Source organism: Pseudogymnoascus destructans (assembly GCF_001641265.1).
Source record: "Pseudogymnoascus destructans isolate 20631-21 unplaced genomic scaffold scaffold_5, whole genome shotgun sequence".
Lineage (NCBI taxonomy): Eukaryota > Fungi > Ascomycota > Leotiomycetes > Thelebolales > Thelebolaceae > Pseudogymnoascus > Pseudogymnoascus destructans.
The window spans coordinates 24,066-38,180 of record NW_020167524.1 but is presented as its reverse complement, the minus strand read 5'-3'; the positions used below and the strand labels follow the sequence as shown (position 1 = coordinate 38,180).

The 14,115-nt window shown below is 50.6% G+C and overlaps 6 protein-coding genes across 6 annotated transcripts; 3 read left to right on the top strand and 3 right to left on the bottom strand.

Moving 5' to 3' along the window:
* Positions 1-308: 308 nt before the first annotated feature.
* On the bottom strand, positions 309-2,389 carry MRS2_2 (magnesium ion transporter). Its single transcript, XM_024465951.1, has 3 exons — positions 1,712-2,389; positions 1,027-1,658; positions 309-976 (listed from the first exon to the last, which is right to left on the bottom strand). Exons 1-3 carry the CDS (start codon positions 2,318-2,320, stop codon positions 541-543), a joined length of 1,677 nt encoding a protein of 558 aa, XP_024326117.1. The 5' UTR covers positions 2,321-2,389; the 3' UTR covers positions 309-540.
* A 160-nt stretch (positions 2,390-2,549) lies between these two features.
* Positions 2,550-4,077, bottom strand: MRS2_1 (magnesium ion transporter; the record flags this gene model as incomplete). The annotated part of the gene is made up of 4 exons (XM_024465950.1): positions 3,880-4,077; positions 3,434-3,808; positions 2,936-3,385; positions 2,550-2,879 (listed from the first exon to the last, which is right to left on the bottom strand). The coding sequence occupies exons 1-4, from the start codon at positions 3,952-3,954 to the stop codon at positions 2,550-2,552; spliced, it is 1,230 nt and encodes a 409-aa protein (XP_024326118.1). The 5' UTR covers positions 3,955-4,077.
* A 68-nt stretch (positions 4,078-4,145) lies between these two features.
* Positions 4,146-7,783, top strand: VC83_02283 (uncharacterized protein). Its single transcript, XM_024465949.1, has 4 exons — positions 4,146-4,253; positions 4,306-4,626; positions 4,673-6,440; positions 6,490-7,783. The coding sequence occupies exons 2-4, from the start codon at positions 4,417-4,419 to the stop codon at positions 6,516-6,518; spliced, it is 2,007 nt and encodes a 668-aa protein (XP_024326115.1). The 5' UTR covers positions 4,146-4,253; positions 4,306-4,416; the 3' UTR covers positions 6,519-7,783.
* Positions 7,004-7,643, bottom strand: TIF11 (Translation initiation factor 1A; the record flags this gene model as incomplete). The annotated part of the gene is made up of 3 exons (XM_024465948.1): positions 7,004-7,377; positions 7,449-7,527; positions 7,623-7,643. 3 exons carry the CDS (start codon positions 7,641-7,643, stop codon positions 7,004-7,006), a joined length of 474 nt encoding a protein of 157 aa, XP_024326116.1.
* Positions 7,784-8,165: 382 nt separating the features above from the next.
* Positions 8,166-8,681, top strand: VC83_02281 (uncharacterized protein; the record flags this gene model as incomplete). Its single annotated transcript, XM_024465947.1, has 1 exon — positions 8,166-8,681. The coding sequence occupies one exon, from the start codon at positions 8,166-8,168 to the stop codon at positions 8,679-8,681; it is 516 nt and encodes a 171-aa protein (XP_024326113.1).
* A 115-nt stretch (positions 8,682-8,796) lies between these two features.
* On the top strand, positions 8,797-10,420 carry CHS5 (Chitin biosynthesis protein chs5). The gene is made up of 2 exons (XM_024465946.1): positions 8,797-9,006; positions 9,086-10,420. The coding sequence occupies exons 1-2, from the start codon at positions 8,935-8,937 to the stop codon at positions 10,202-10,204; spliced, it is 1,191 nt and encodes a 396-aa protein (XP_024326114.1). The 5' UTR covers positions 8,797-8,934; the 3' UTR covers positions 10,205-10,420.
* Positions 10,421-14,115: the final 3,695 nt, after the last annotated feature.

Sequence of the window (14,115 nt, the reverse complement as noted above, 5' to 3'; positions counted from 1 at the left end):
TTGGTAAAGTGTGGCGTTTGGCACAATCTAGAACTAACGGGAGTAAAGTGCGACGTCGTCTCTTTCTCTTTCGACAAGGCCCTGACTTAGTACAGGGGTATCCTACCTTACTCGCGAAGTGGCTGGTGGGTGGCTCAAATTGACGACCGTGATGTCATTCCGTGCCTGTCCAAAACATTTTAATAGAAAAAACTCATGGATAAGGATGTATTGTGTCGGCAGTTATTTCTGAAAATGCCTGCCAATAAAACAAGCACATATTTTTGGTCTGTATATGATTGCCCTTATATGGATATGATGACGCTCGGTGACGAGACAATCAAAGTCTGGTTATTATCTTATATTTCCAAGGCGATAACTCTAATATGGTATGGTTTACAAGAGTGGTGGTGGTATTCGAAGGCCCCAAACGCGCCGTGACTGGCACTTGAACATATCTAAACAGAGATGATTTCCCGCTTTAACAAAACGCCTGCAGAGCTGTTGATACATAGTAACAACCTTAGCGCCAACCCATGTATCATTTGTAGCCGCCCTCCTCTATGCCCTTGTAGTCTTCGATATGACTGTAGGTGGTAAAGGTTTCACATTTCCAGCAACCTCTCGCAGGGAGCCTCCCTTATCTTCCTTCAAGAGCCTTGCGCGCCTGCTTCGCTCCAATAAGCCAGCTCCAGTTTCCTCATCGATTGCTCTCCAGCTGCCCCTTGCGCCTCTCTTGCCGGCCTCACCCCACATACTTACTCTCTGCACCTTTCTCAGTTTCGTTAGTCCGTACCCACAGACAAGAGCAGCAAATACGGCTGAAAAGCCAGAGATTCCGAGGAAGCCAAAGTTGGATTCTTCGATGAAATTCTTCAAGTTCATGCCGTATAATGCCGCTATAAAGGCCCCGGAACCGATACCGAGTGTGCCGATGGAGAATTTCAGGTCGAGGAGCATGAGCGCGTTTCGATTGGCATCGAGAATTGCCTTGACTCTGTTTATTGTTAGTGATTTGTTACTGGAGGGAATTGGTACAGCACTCACATCTCTTCGGTGTTCCTGATATTGGAGACTAAATTGCCAGACGCCTGTACAATCTCATCACACACCTTGTGGTAAGACTCCAGTAGCATTTCAACCTCCGTATGGTCATCCTCCCCTCTGAGTAAATCATGCGTCTTTTCAGTCAAGTACATGGAAGCCAGGTCATCGTCAGCCTCAAGCAACTCGTCGATGGCGTCTCTGACGAGCTTGGCCTTCTGTTCAAAGGTACCGAGCTTCTTAGAATAAATAAGCAAGTGTCGTAGCTTATCGCGGTCGATATCCTCTTCTAATTCTCGGAGCACGCGCACAACTGGCCCGCGTACTGTTTCGAATTCCCCCTCAAGCCCGGAAGTCACCGATATGAGCACTGCCTCGAGGGCACGGAATTCGTAAGGAAGCCCCCCAGCCGAGGGCGAGTTCTGTTTCTGCCGTAGCTTCCCTTCAAGATCATACATGAATACAGACTGCGTGTATGAGTCTGTTGAGCCATATGTGTCGAAGACAAGCACTCGATTCGCCTTGATAAGGCAGCGGAGGTGGAGGAGGTTTATTAGGATAGCTGAGGGCCGCACAAGAATATGTGGTAACAGCGACGAGTCGATTTTTCGAAGATCTCTAGGCAATAACCCATACTAATAACTTTGTTAGTCCTTTGGCCGAGAGTATCTCAGAGTGGATGACGTACTTTGGCGATAAGCTCGCTCTTCTTGAACTCCCCGTTCACTAAGACGACATTGCCATTCTCGTCAAACTCAGTGCAGCGCAGCTTCTGCTCATTTGCTGCCTTTGCAGACATTGTACGCCCGAGGGCATACGCCGTGGCTTCAGCCCCTTCATCGCCGTATGGACCTTCCACTCCCTTGAGAGATCGACGCCGGTTCACTTTCCTGCCAAATGTCCGCCTGAGCCAGTCGGCACTGTGGCTCTCTGATGCACATCTATGTCCTCCTATTGAATGCTTTGTGCCTCGCCTTGTGATTTTGGCGAGAGGCCGAGAGGAGTTGAGACTGGGTCGTGTCGTGGGTGGCAACGTAACCCGAGGGATGAGGAAGTCGAGGTTGAGAAGGCTTGCTTCACAAGTAGCAGGTGTCGGTATGGGCGCCCATAGATATGAAGACGATGTCTTCGGCGTTCCTAGTCTTTTCGCCGTGTGCTGTTGCGGCCCTGGCGGTGATCCATGGTCGAAGGCGAAGCCTTGCGAGTTTGCGCTGAAGAAACAGCGCCCCTCTGATTGGAATTGGAGAAATCTCAATAAACTCGACGAAGGTACAGGAACAGGCAGCCTAGCCCGCATGGCAGATATGGCAGCCCAGTAATATGAATCAATTCCTGCTTCCGCGGAAATTCGATACAGCGGTTGTCATCTTTATCGGATATTTCGCGACGTCGATTTAGCAAAGGTAAATACAGCGGGTCACATGACTTGATTGATTTGGCCAAGAATGGGACTAACTACTTCACAAATACCAAGAAGGTTTGTAGTTTTATTATTTATTATTATTCTATTACATAATTAGTTTCTTCTAGGGTTTTATCTCTGGCTCGTTCAAAAACGAAACAAAGCCTTCCCACCATTCCCTCCGTTGTCGTTTCTCTTCTCTATTCCGACCCAGTTTTTCGGCGAACTCCAAGATATCGTCGAGCCATTTGTCCCACAAGGAACTTTCTCCTGGAAATTTGCTTGCGAGGATATGAAAGACTCGATACATCACGGCGTTGTTACCAGAACAGGCCCGCACTGCTGATTCTAAGATGTCCTCGTGGACAGTTGTCTCGATCCCAAGACAGTGGAGGAAGTACAAAATTTGCAGATTGCCATCAAGTATAGCCTGGTCAAGGCCTTGCCGTGCTACCTGAACAAAAGATCAGTAAGGCGCCCGTTATACTAAGTGCTGTAGATAAATCTTACCTCTCCATTGGTGGACGCCGAATAATCAATCCTAGCCCCAGCTCGAGTCAACCAGAACAAGTACATCACCATATCAGGAGACCAAGGGCCCCGCAAAAGACTCTCAGGCATTTCCGTTTGAGGGTGGATCTTGAGGGGTGTTTCCCATCGAAATGTTGGCCTCGTAGTCATGCCTTCCTCTCTTGCTGCCTCCGGGTCTGTGAGTTGAAAAAATTCGGCATATTGTTCATCAAAGTTATGAGGTTCAGAATCGCCAGAGAGTCCTTCCGCGGGAGTACGACTTTCCGTATGGACAAGTTGCTCGGAATCAGAAGTCGGCGAATGGCTTACTTCTTGGGCCACGCCTTCAACTTCTTGTTTCACTGGCTTTTGGGGCGCCGTCAGCAGCCATGCCTTCTCGGCTTGTTGTATCATGAACACCGTTGCCCACTGGCACCGAAGCAATGAACTCTATACTGTGTTAGCCGTAGAAAACAAGAATTGGTCTCATCTACGCACCTGTAATTCAGGATCTCCCGGTACATCTCCCCCATCAAGAGAACCGGAGGCGGTTCCTCCCTGTTCGTACAGAAGGCCATAGTTGTATCTCCATGTCGGTTCAAATATTGCCACAGTTGTCGTAGTATATATATACTGGTTAGACAGTTTAATGCCTATTATCGGACTTGATCTCGGTAGGTTGAAGTTCAACGACGCAAGAAATATCTTCTCGAGGAGCTCTGTGGGTAGTCTCTCGAGCGAGGTCATAGACCGATTCGCTGTGAAATTATCTTGTGGTGATTGTCTAGACGTCGTGCCAGAGCCTAATACGGATGCTGACGTCTTTACTTTCTTAGTCGTTTCTTTTCGAGGCCTTCCCTTGGGCCGAGATGGCTTCGGTGAGGTTAGTATTGATGTTCACAATATATCATGGAGAATGTGAGAGAAGCAATGTCGATGCTCACCTTGTTTTCGCCATCTGCATTATCAGTGTGCTGCTTGCGCTTTCTCTTGCCAGGCACTTTAATCAGGGTAAGCATCCGGATTGCCTCCTTGTGGTTCGATGTTCGCGACAGTTGTGTAGTGGGGAGATAAATTCTATAATTTGAGGCAAGGCTTTTTGGCAGCCTCGCAACTTATGGGTCTTGGCGCTGCGTTGTGGCTGACGCGTTGTAATGGGTGTAATGAGGCTTGGGCAAGCCACACAGTTTGGACGCCTATCAACCTCACCTCCAACTACAAGATAGCGCAACCCTGAGTAAGTCAGTCTCCCCAGTTTCACTTTTGAAGTCATTCGACTACATATATCCTTATCTGCCTTAACTGTAGCTATCCCGCGGTAACTGATCTTGGGCTCTCAATTGGCGCCCTGTTACTGACTGAACGGATAGAACTTCCAGGCATCGCATCAGCAATCACATCGCCATTATCTCCCAGCTCAATTCCTCGATGACACGCCCTCAGCAAAGCTACTTTTAGATTGCGTTCCATCAGCAGCCAAGATGCCTGAGGGTGTCACAGCCGAGGAGAAGGCGATCATTCGCCGTGTCGTTCCAAGGGCACAGAACAAGATTCTAGCTGCTGCTATTGTCAGACTGTATATTGCATACCCAAACACGTCGAAATGGACATACACTGGATTACAGGGTGCGGTGGTTTTGGCAGATGACCTCATCGGGAACACGTTTTGGTTAAAGTTGGTAGATGTTTCGGTATGCATACCTACCTCTTCACGATATAGGCGCTAACATTCCACAGCCTTCAGTGCGAGGGGTCATATGGGATCAGGAGATATATGAGAATTGGTCTTACAACCAGGACCGTGTTTTCTTTCACACCTTTGAAATTGAGGGTTGCTTGGCCGGTTTATCATTTTCTGAAGAAAAGGAGGCTGTTAAGTTCCTAAAGCAAATGGTAGACCGCGAGAAGCATGCAAACAAAGCTACCAAGTTAAACCCTTTTGGAGGAGGTGGGCCAGCACCTCAAAAGCACGGAATACTGGGAGGTATATTTGGTGGCCATAGGCATGTGTCGGCCCCATCTGCCCCAATGACCAGCCAGCCAACACCCCCTGTATCTCCCCGAACATTTATCCCACCTTCGCTCTCGCAACACAATCCGTCGTATTCCTCTGGCAGTATCAATCTACCGAAGGTATCCGAGTATGCTAAATTAGATGCTCTCGACCCCAACTGGAGAGAAACTTGGGGAGGTGATTTACGAGATATGGGAATCACCGACGACCAGATTCGAGACAACCAAGACTTCATTGCTGAGTACATTCAAGAGCAGCAAGCTGCATCTGCTGCAGCCCCTGAGCCTGTTTACCAGGAGCCTCCGCGAGCAAAAACGGCCCTCCCTCCACCACCGCCTCCTCCACAGGCTGCTCCGCGGATTCATGAGCTTCCCCAATCACCACCGCCACCTCCAGTGCAACGAGGTGCGCCTCCAGCACCACCTCCTAGCCGGAGAGCAAAGGCAGAGCCTGTTCCGAAAGAGCCTACCCCTCCGCCTCGCGAGCCTTCACCTCCCAAAGGACCACCGCCGCCAAAATATGCCGCTCCACCTCCTTTTGCGGATGCTGGCAAGCTGCTCAATTCAAACCCAAGACCAACTCCTGGTCGACCACATGCCACATCGATTTCCAATCAGTCTGCACCACCTCCACCCCCGCGACCTCCAAAGACGCCAAACGACGACTTCGAGCCTGGGGAGTCTGGGTCGAGATTCGGGGTACCACCACCGTTCATGGGCCAACGTACACCTCAGCCACCGCCTACGCCAATGCGTTCTGCCGTGCCTCCACCTCCCCCGGCTCGAAGCACTCCAAATGCTGCTTTGCCACCTCCATTACCACCCAAGACACCCAACAATGGACCAGGCTCACCGCTGCCTCTCCCGCCATCCTCCTCTCGGCCAATACCACCACCACCATCGAGAGATAATGGCACTCCGCCCCCTCCTCCATTGCCTGTCTCCAACACACCACCACAACCAGCTCGCCCATCAGTGCCCTCAAACGCAGCTCCGCAACAACCAGCTCGCCCATCCCTTCCGCCACCACAACCAGCTCGCGCAGCGGCACCCGCTCTACCACCCCCAACTGGAGGAGCTCCACCTCCCCCACCACCGCCTCCGCCGCCTCCGCCGCCACCTGGTGGTGCAGGACCCCCTCCTCCACCTCCCATGCCCAGCCGCGACTCAGGCGCACCAGGGCCTCCTCCCCCACCTCCAATGCCCAACCGCGACTCAGGCTACGTCTCTGGAGTGCCTAATATGCCAGCCCCTACTGGTGACCGTAGTGACCTCCTGTCTGGTATCAAGCAGGCTGGCGGTATCGGAGCACTCAAGAAGGTGGACCGTAGCAAAGTGCGCGATCGCAGTGCAGCTGCTGTACCTGGCGCTGCTGATACTGGCCCGGCTGGAAGTGGGTTGCCTCCGGCTACTACTGGTGGTGGTGGTGGTGGCCTGGCCGATGCGTTGGCAGAGGCACTCAACAAAAGAAAACAGAAGGTTAGCGCTAGTGGTAAGTTCTTATTTCTACGGCTATTCTGAAAGCAGCTAACAATAAGCAGATGACGAAGCTGAAGAAGATGATTGGTAAAAGCCCTGGTGGAAGAAGTCTGTCCGTTAGTGGGGATTGTATCGGAAATTGTCACAATGTAGTGGGCTTTTGTTTGTTGGCGTGTTGGGTGTCAGTCTCGCTCCGACTCATGCGCTGGCTGAGATTCGCATAGAGACACATTAATTAAAGCACAATTCAAAAACTTCAGGTTTGCATGGGTCATGTGTTTCATCGTAATCTATGCTAAGATGCAATACACGAGAGCAGCGCTAATCGCAATATCCCCCGCACAAAGCTAACCATACATACAATGCGAACCCACAACACTTATAAAGTTTCCTCTCTACGTCGCACAAGTGAAGGGCACGGACGACGAGGACCACAGCGTCTCTCCCACTGCGCCCAGGTCATCTGGCAATAGTAACAAAAGAGATATACTGTCGAGTTCGTTTTCCATTTTATAGAATCGTTTGAGAGAAGACAGTCCACACCACACACTTGGCCGCAGAGCGCGCCAGACTTGTCTAGATGTCGTCGATCTCGATATCCTTTGCGCCGGGGCCGGCCTCGCTGTCCTCGCTGTCGCTCCTGTCCTCGTCGAACTCGAAGTTGCAGTCGCCCTCGCCTTCTTGGCCGTAGGTGTCGGTCTCGTTGATCTTGGCGCTCTCGGGCAGCTCGCCGTAGGCCTTCAGGGAACGGGCCTCGTCGGCGGAGTACTTGAGGATCACGTCGCCCTTCTCGTCTTGGTAGTCACGGAGCGACAGCAGGATGATGTCTCCCTGGTTGATCCAGACCTTCTTGCGAAGCTTGCCACGGATATGTGCGAGGCGTTTCGTTCCGTCGAAGCAGAGAGCCTCGAGACGGCCGTTACCCAACATCTTCAGGACTTGGGCGTATTCTGTGGTTGGGCGTTAGCGATCTGGTGGCGAGCCGACAGTGGCGGCTGTAACTGCTGAGGGCGAAACATACCTTGACCCTCCTCCTTGAATGTGAGCTCACGCTTCTCATTGTCGTTTTCGTTCTTTCCACGACGACGGTTCTTGCCACCCTGTTGGTAAGAGGAATCAGCATCGTGCACACGAGTTGTTGTCGTTGGGCCGCGATGAAAATGAAGGGTGATTTTTGTTTGCGGATGCAACTTACTTTTCCCTTATTCTTCGGCATATTGACAGATTTCTCTGATTAAAATGCCGTATTTCTGATTCTTTGATGATCTGGAATTTGATGTTGTTCCTCGGGGGACTTGGGCTGCAAGAGGGGTAGGCTTTATATGAAGTTTGCAAGTGGGACAGTTGTGTGGTCGATGGGCGCCTAATGACTGACTTATCGTTGGTGGGGTGAATCCTTAGTTTAGGTGAGGGATGAGTCAGCTAGTCCCTTTCTGAACTTTGGCTCAAGCGAGGAGAGAGCCACTCATCAGCCACTCATCGCCATCCTATTGCACGCTTGGTATAGCGGCGTTTATATCCAACCACGCGGAGACGAAGAAGCTGGGCCATAGAAGCTCGACAAGACAAAAGATTGCCACTCCAACCACAGCTTGATATACGATCCCTCTGTCGGAGCCCAATCGATGCCATTGAATGCGACGGAAAGCCGCCACCAGACATGTTGCCAAAACAGCTCCGATCCAGTAGCTCAGCCATCGCATCCGATTTAAAAGGCAGCATATCGAGTATACGAAAGATGCCGCCACCAATACCCAAATTGAAGTTTCCTCCCGCTGGCATGTCCAAGAAGACTATCCCAGGGATTGATATACTACAAGTTATGTGGTCTTCAGAGCACGTTGTACCAATAAACTCGAAAATACAACTCACCAACCCCAGACATCCCAGGCACGAAGTCATGAAGCGCAAATGGGAATCTCGCACTGATCCTCTGTGGTGGAACTGCCTGAGTTCCAAACAAATCAGTATGAAGAGTGTAGTTCGTTCCTGGGTCAACATCAGGGCAAGACTGGCGATTGTGAATGCGCTGAAACGGAAGGGATACGATACAAATGGCTACAGGATTGACGGCAATGGTGACGAGGCCCCCAAACCCAACCTCGTAGGCAGCTTACACTTGAGTACGCGCCCTGAGCTTCTACGTGCGAAGTGGCCAGACGTGGAGGACCAGGCCGACAAAATTATTGCAGAGGTTGAGCGACTGCAAACGGACAAGGCAAAGCCGAAAAGGAAGAAGAGAACGATGGAGTGACACCCAAACAAAGTATAAAGAGGTGGATCTGCAATGCCACAGGCCATATTAAACATGTAAACTATAAATTACAAAAGTAGTTGTAATTAATGTACTACCTGGTAGTTTTATACAAGCGTGGATGATCGGCGCCAAGACCGAGATAAGCTTGTCCTTGTCTCTGAAGGTGTCGTCGTAGCCCCAAAGCTTCACCAGGTCCCAAACATTTCCCACCACCCTGTCCAATCTGCCTTTGCGACATCTCACACACAAGATGTTAATCTCTTTAACTGTGGGCAAGGTCGATGCCGGGGTCGCTGTGCTGTTGACACAGGACAAGCGCCTTGTAAGAATCCAGTCAATCCACAAAGGCAGCGTCATGCCCTACGGAGTGCCCCAACTGACACCGTCGATGATACAAACAGATCGAGTTCCCATCCATCCTACTACCTCCACATATCTCATCCGGTAGCATTGTTGACATCACCGTTGCCCGCAACTTCGAATCCGAGAGCGAGTCGCAAGACTCATTCAGCCACCTACAAGATTCGATCTTCCGCTGCTTTGGCGAGTCCGAGCCATCAGCACCCGTCCTGCGCTGTCGCAATGCTACACAAACGTCCATCGTCCTCGAGTGGGATCCAGTTGAGCTTGCGACCGCCGATGTCATCAGCCTGAGCCTGTTCCGCAATGGCCAGAAGGCAGGCAACATTCCTCAGCCCACCACAATGGAAAGCACGAAAATAAGTGGCCTTGCTGTCGACACCGAGTATACGTTCCACCTCGTGCTAAGAACCACCGCCGGCACATTCGCAAGCGACAAACTCACGGTCAGGACGCACAAGATGACCGACCTCAGCGGCATCACCGTCACACCAGGAATTCTGCCAGCGCAACTCAGGGAGAGCCTCGTCGCCGCTGTTAAGCGGATAGGGGCTAAGCTCGCGGATACCGTTAGAATCGATACTACCCATTTTGTGACTACGGAGGGCAGAGGCATTACTTGGGAGAAGGCTGTGGAGATGAACATTCCTGTTGTGAGGCCGGAATGGGTGGAGGGCTGTGAAAGGGGCGGCAGGATCGTGGGTGTTAGGCAATACTATCTCGATGCGGACCCAAGGCAGAGGATGGCGAATTTGGGGCCTGCGGCTGGACAGCAAGCCACGCCAGCCGAGCCCGCTTCGGCGAAGGATGAGGCCCCTCTCCCAGCTCTCCCTAACAATAGCAAGAAGCAGACGAATGGTGATGAAGCATCTGAAGCCGGCCAAACGAACAACGAGAAGGAAGAGGATGAGGATGAGAAGTCGGAAGAGGATGACTCTGAGGATAAGAAAGTAGAGGCATTGGACGAGCAGAAGGTTAGAGTTGAAGATAATGATCAGCACAAGGTTGCTCTCAGGCCAGCCGCGTCACCTACGGATGGAGGAGAGCCAAGCGTCGACAAGAACCCTGTTACCAAGAGCCCTTCCCTGGAGGTAGATGCTGATACGGAGGAGGGTACAAAGACTCCTGGAGCTGCGAGCTTCCAGGATGTTGCTCTTTAGAGGATGGGTTAGCTAGATTTGTATTTAATAGCGTGGTATACCAGTTGTACGTTTATATCAAGCAATCAGCACCAATGCGCGAAGGTATTTTGCCTATATCAGCCTAGCACAGGGTGACAGTGATAGCCTATAGTACTGTAGTGTTATTCAAGATAGTAACCATGGTTTATTTTATTGAATAGTTGACCACTGCTCTACTCTGTCGAGGACGGGAAGAAAGTCAATTGCATGACCTACGGCATTCTAGGGAAACAATACATATCAAATAAATACTTCAGGGACATATAGAACATTTAAACCAACCCAGTGTTCTTAGTAATTGTGCATATTTAATACAATGGAGCTTCATTATTATTCCAATAAATATAAATTTATTCGCTGTTAATCGTCAGTGTTAGCAATTCGAATATAAACTTTGAATAACGTACATGAAGCGAAAGCGCCAAACAAGCGAAAGCGCCAAAATGATGCGGTGACCAAACCCCCCAACTAAATGTTAAATTCCTCAACAACAAAACATGCCCCATAAAAACGATGAAAGCCAATTAGTGCTAGCTATCCAGGCTATGCAAAGCGACCCAAAGTTACGCCTTCGAGTTGCTGCTAGGATCTATTCTGTGGACCACCGCAAGCTAGGTCGTCGTCTAGAAGGTGTACCTTCACGACGCGATATCCAAGCCAACTCACGGAAATTAACTAACCTAGAGGAGTCCGTCCTTGTTCAGTATATACTCGACCTAGCTGCCAAAGGGTTTCCTCCTCGGCTGTCTGTTGTTGAAGATATGGCAAGTCGACTACTTGCAACACGCGATGCGTCACGCGTTGGGCTTCAAACTTTGTTAAGCGGCGTGTAGAGCTCCAGACACGCTTTCAGCGCAAATACGACTACCAGAGGGCTAAGTGCGAAGATCCAGAAGTTATTAATGGCTGGTTTGAGCTTGTGCGTAACACAATTGCGAAATATGGTATCGATGAAGCAGATATCTACAACTTTGATGAGACTGGGTTTATGATGGGCGTTATCTCAACTGCTATGGTTGTAACAAGCTCAGACGGGCGGGCAAAAGCAAAGAAGGTACAGCCTGGTAATCGGGAATGGGTTACAGTAATCCAAGGCGTTAGTTCTCAAGGTTGGGCAGTACCACCATTTATCATTGTTGCAGGCAAAAACCACCTTACATCTTGGTATGAGAATAGTGGATTTTCAAGCGATTGGGTGATTTCTGTTACTGAAAATGGCTGGACTACAAACGAGAGAGGCATGGATTGGATTCAGCACTTTGAGAAGCATACAAAGGCCCGGAGTGTTGGTGGTTATCGCTTGTTAGTCCTTGATGGTCATGAGAGCCACCACTCAGATGAGTTTGAGGAGTACTGCAAGGAACACAACATTATTACGCTTTGTATGCCTGCTCACTCTTCTCATCTACTCCAGCCACTTGATGTTGGCTGTTTCGGCCCGTTAAAGCAGGCCTATGGTCGGCAAATTGAAGATATGATGCAGGCTCATATTTCTCATATTACAAAGGATGACTTCTTTCCTGCCTACCATGGACTTCAAGGAGTTCCCAAGGGACAAGCATGGATATGACAGCATCTTAGTGTTTATGGACCGACTCGGAAAGAGTTCGGTGACCATACCTTGCTACAAAACCACAACAGCCCGGCAAATGGCACAATTGTTCATCGAATGGATATACCGATTCGGACACACTCCGGAGTCGATTGTAAGCGACCGCGGACCCCAATTCGTATCATCATTTTGGCAAGGTGTATGATATAGTGGAGTGGTTTAGACAAGTTGTAACAAATGTTGAGTCTGAGAACTCAGGGATAAGTCAGAGGTTAGCACCTCACTGACTTTTCAGAAACAAGGAGTAACAAGATCAATGCTTGGAAGCTTGGAAAAGACGTGGAAGTATGTGATAGTCGATTTACTGTAGATCTCTTTATAGAGGCGTCTAAGTCCATAGGTTCAGGTGCTGAGTCCTTAGCAGTTGGTGTAGAGGTGTAATTGTTGAAATTTCTTGTTTGATGCCAGTCTTGGTTCTTCTCCTTTCTTCTTTCAAAAAACCTGTCATCAAGTCTGACAGCTTTCTCTATAAGCATTTGAAGTGTTGTAGGGTGTTCTTCTTTGCTGAGTTCATCCTTAATAGAGCTCTTGAGCCCTTGGTAGTAAGTGAAGACTAAGGCTTCTTCATTCCAAGTCAAGTGAGAAGGTTAAGCTGTCGACTGCCTATCATAAGCAGACCGACGGACAGGAAATCATGAACTGATACATTGATCAGAGACTGAGGCCTTTCATATCTTACTACCAGGATAACTGGAGCGAACTCATCCCCATAATGGACTGCGTGCAAATGACACTCCCCCACGCATCCATTGGCATGACCCCCTACCGACTCAAGTACGGAACCGATCTGCGTACGAGTTGGGATTGGAACACCCCGAAAAGCACCAACCCCCGGGAGACTCTAAACCGAGATGAAGCCAAGGCGGTTGCAGACCGAATGCATACCGCATGGGTCCATGCAAAGGAAAACATGTCAAAGGCACAAGAGGAAATATCTAAGCACGCGAATCGACGCCGAAGGGCCATTGACTGGGACGTAGGAGATAGAGTGTACCTATCGACCAAAAATTTGAAAAACTCTCGCCTGAGCTGCAAGTTGGGCCAACAATGGGTCGGACCATATACGGTGTTGGAACGGATTGGGCACGCATTTCGATTGGAACTACCTACCGGTTCTCAAATACACGATGTGTTCTCACCAGACGTCCTCATGAAGGATCTGAACAACCCCCTACCTGGTCAGGATCCGCCTGAAGTGGAAAAGATCCTTGCAGTGAGGCTCCGCCGGAAGCAACTACAATACCGGGTTAGTTGGGTCGGATACGATCCGGACCCGGAGTGGTACCCAGCATCGAACTTCATGAACTCTCCCCACAAACTCTGAGAGTTTCACACGGAATACCCAGATTTACCAGGTCCACCTCAAGAACTACTCGGATGGGTTACGGCAGGGGAGGCGGGCGAGGAACAAAACTACGATCACGGGAGGGAAGACAAAGCGGAAGAAACAGAGTCGTTGCTATCTACGACTCTAAACTAAAATACCCTCTGAGCCAGGGCACACTCACCACTGTAACTCTTGCGGGAGTCACCCTTCCCAAACATCTCACCGGCGTCGCAACAAGCGGCTACCACCATGAGAGACGAAGGGTTGAAGTGACCCCACGCGAAGGGTCAGGTCCAAGTCCCCTCTGACACAGGGCCTCCTCCTTCCTACACCACATCCTCCTCCGCCCCATACTGGGCCCCAAACCCATCCCCATCCCCCTCACCACCCCCACCACCCCCCTTCTTCCTCCCCCCAGCATGGTCCAGAACCGTCGCAGCGACAGCGACGGCAGCAAGCCTGCCCATGGCAGCCACCACTTCCCCCAAAAGAGCCGGCACGCTCCCCTGCTCCGTCCGAAGACGGCGCAGTGATGACCGGATTTGCTGAACTGAATCAGCACCGAAACCACACAGGACAGGGGGATACTCACAGCCAGACCCGCCTCGAGGGCAGTGAGTGTTGCGTGGAGCTCCTCGTAGGAGTCGCGCTCAGCGGCTGAGCGGAATTTCGGAACACTTTGGGCAGCCACCAGGGCCACCCAGTTTGCCTCTGCGGCAGCGGCTTCGACGGTGACGGGGTCCCAAGGATCTGCTGCTTCGGCGGCAGCAAGGACACGGTATTCCTCGTCGAGGAACCAGGGAAGCTATGCAAATTGTTAGCAAAAGCCAACAGAGACAGAACAGCACAAGGGAACTCACCGGAACGCAGGTGGAGTGCTGCGCCGTGCAGTACTCGCACTTGGAGGAGGCCGGGGACCAGACACAATCGTGGTCCTTGATGCCACGAGCT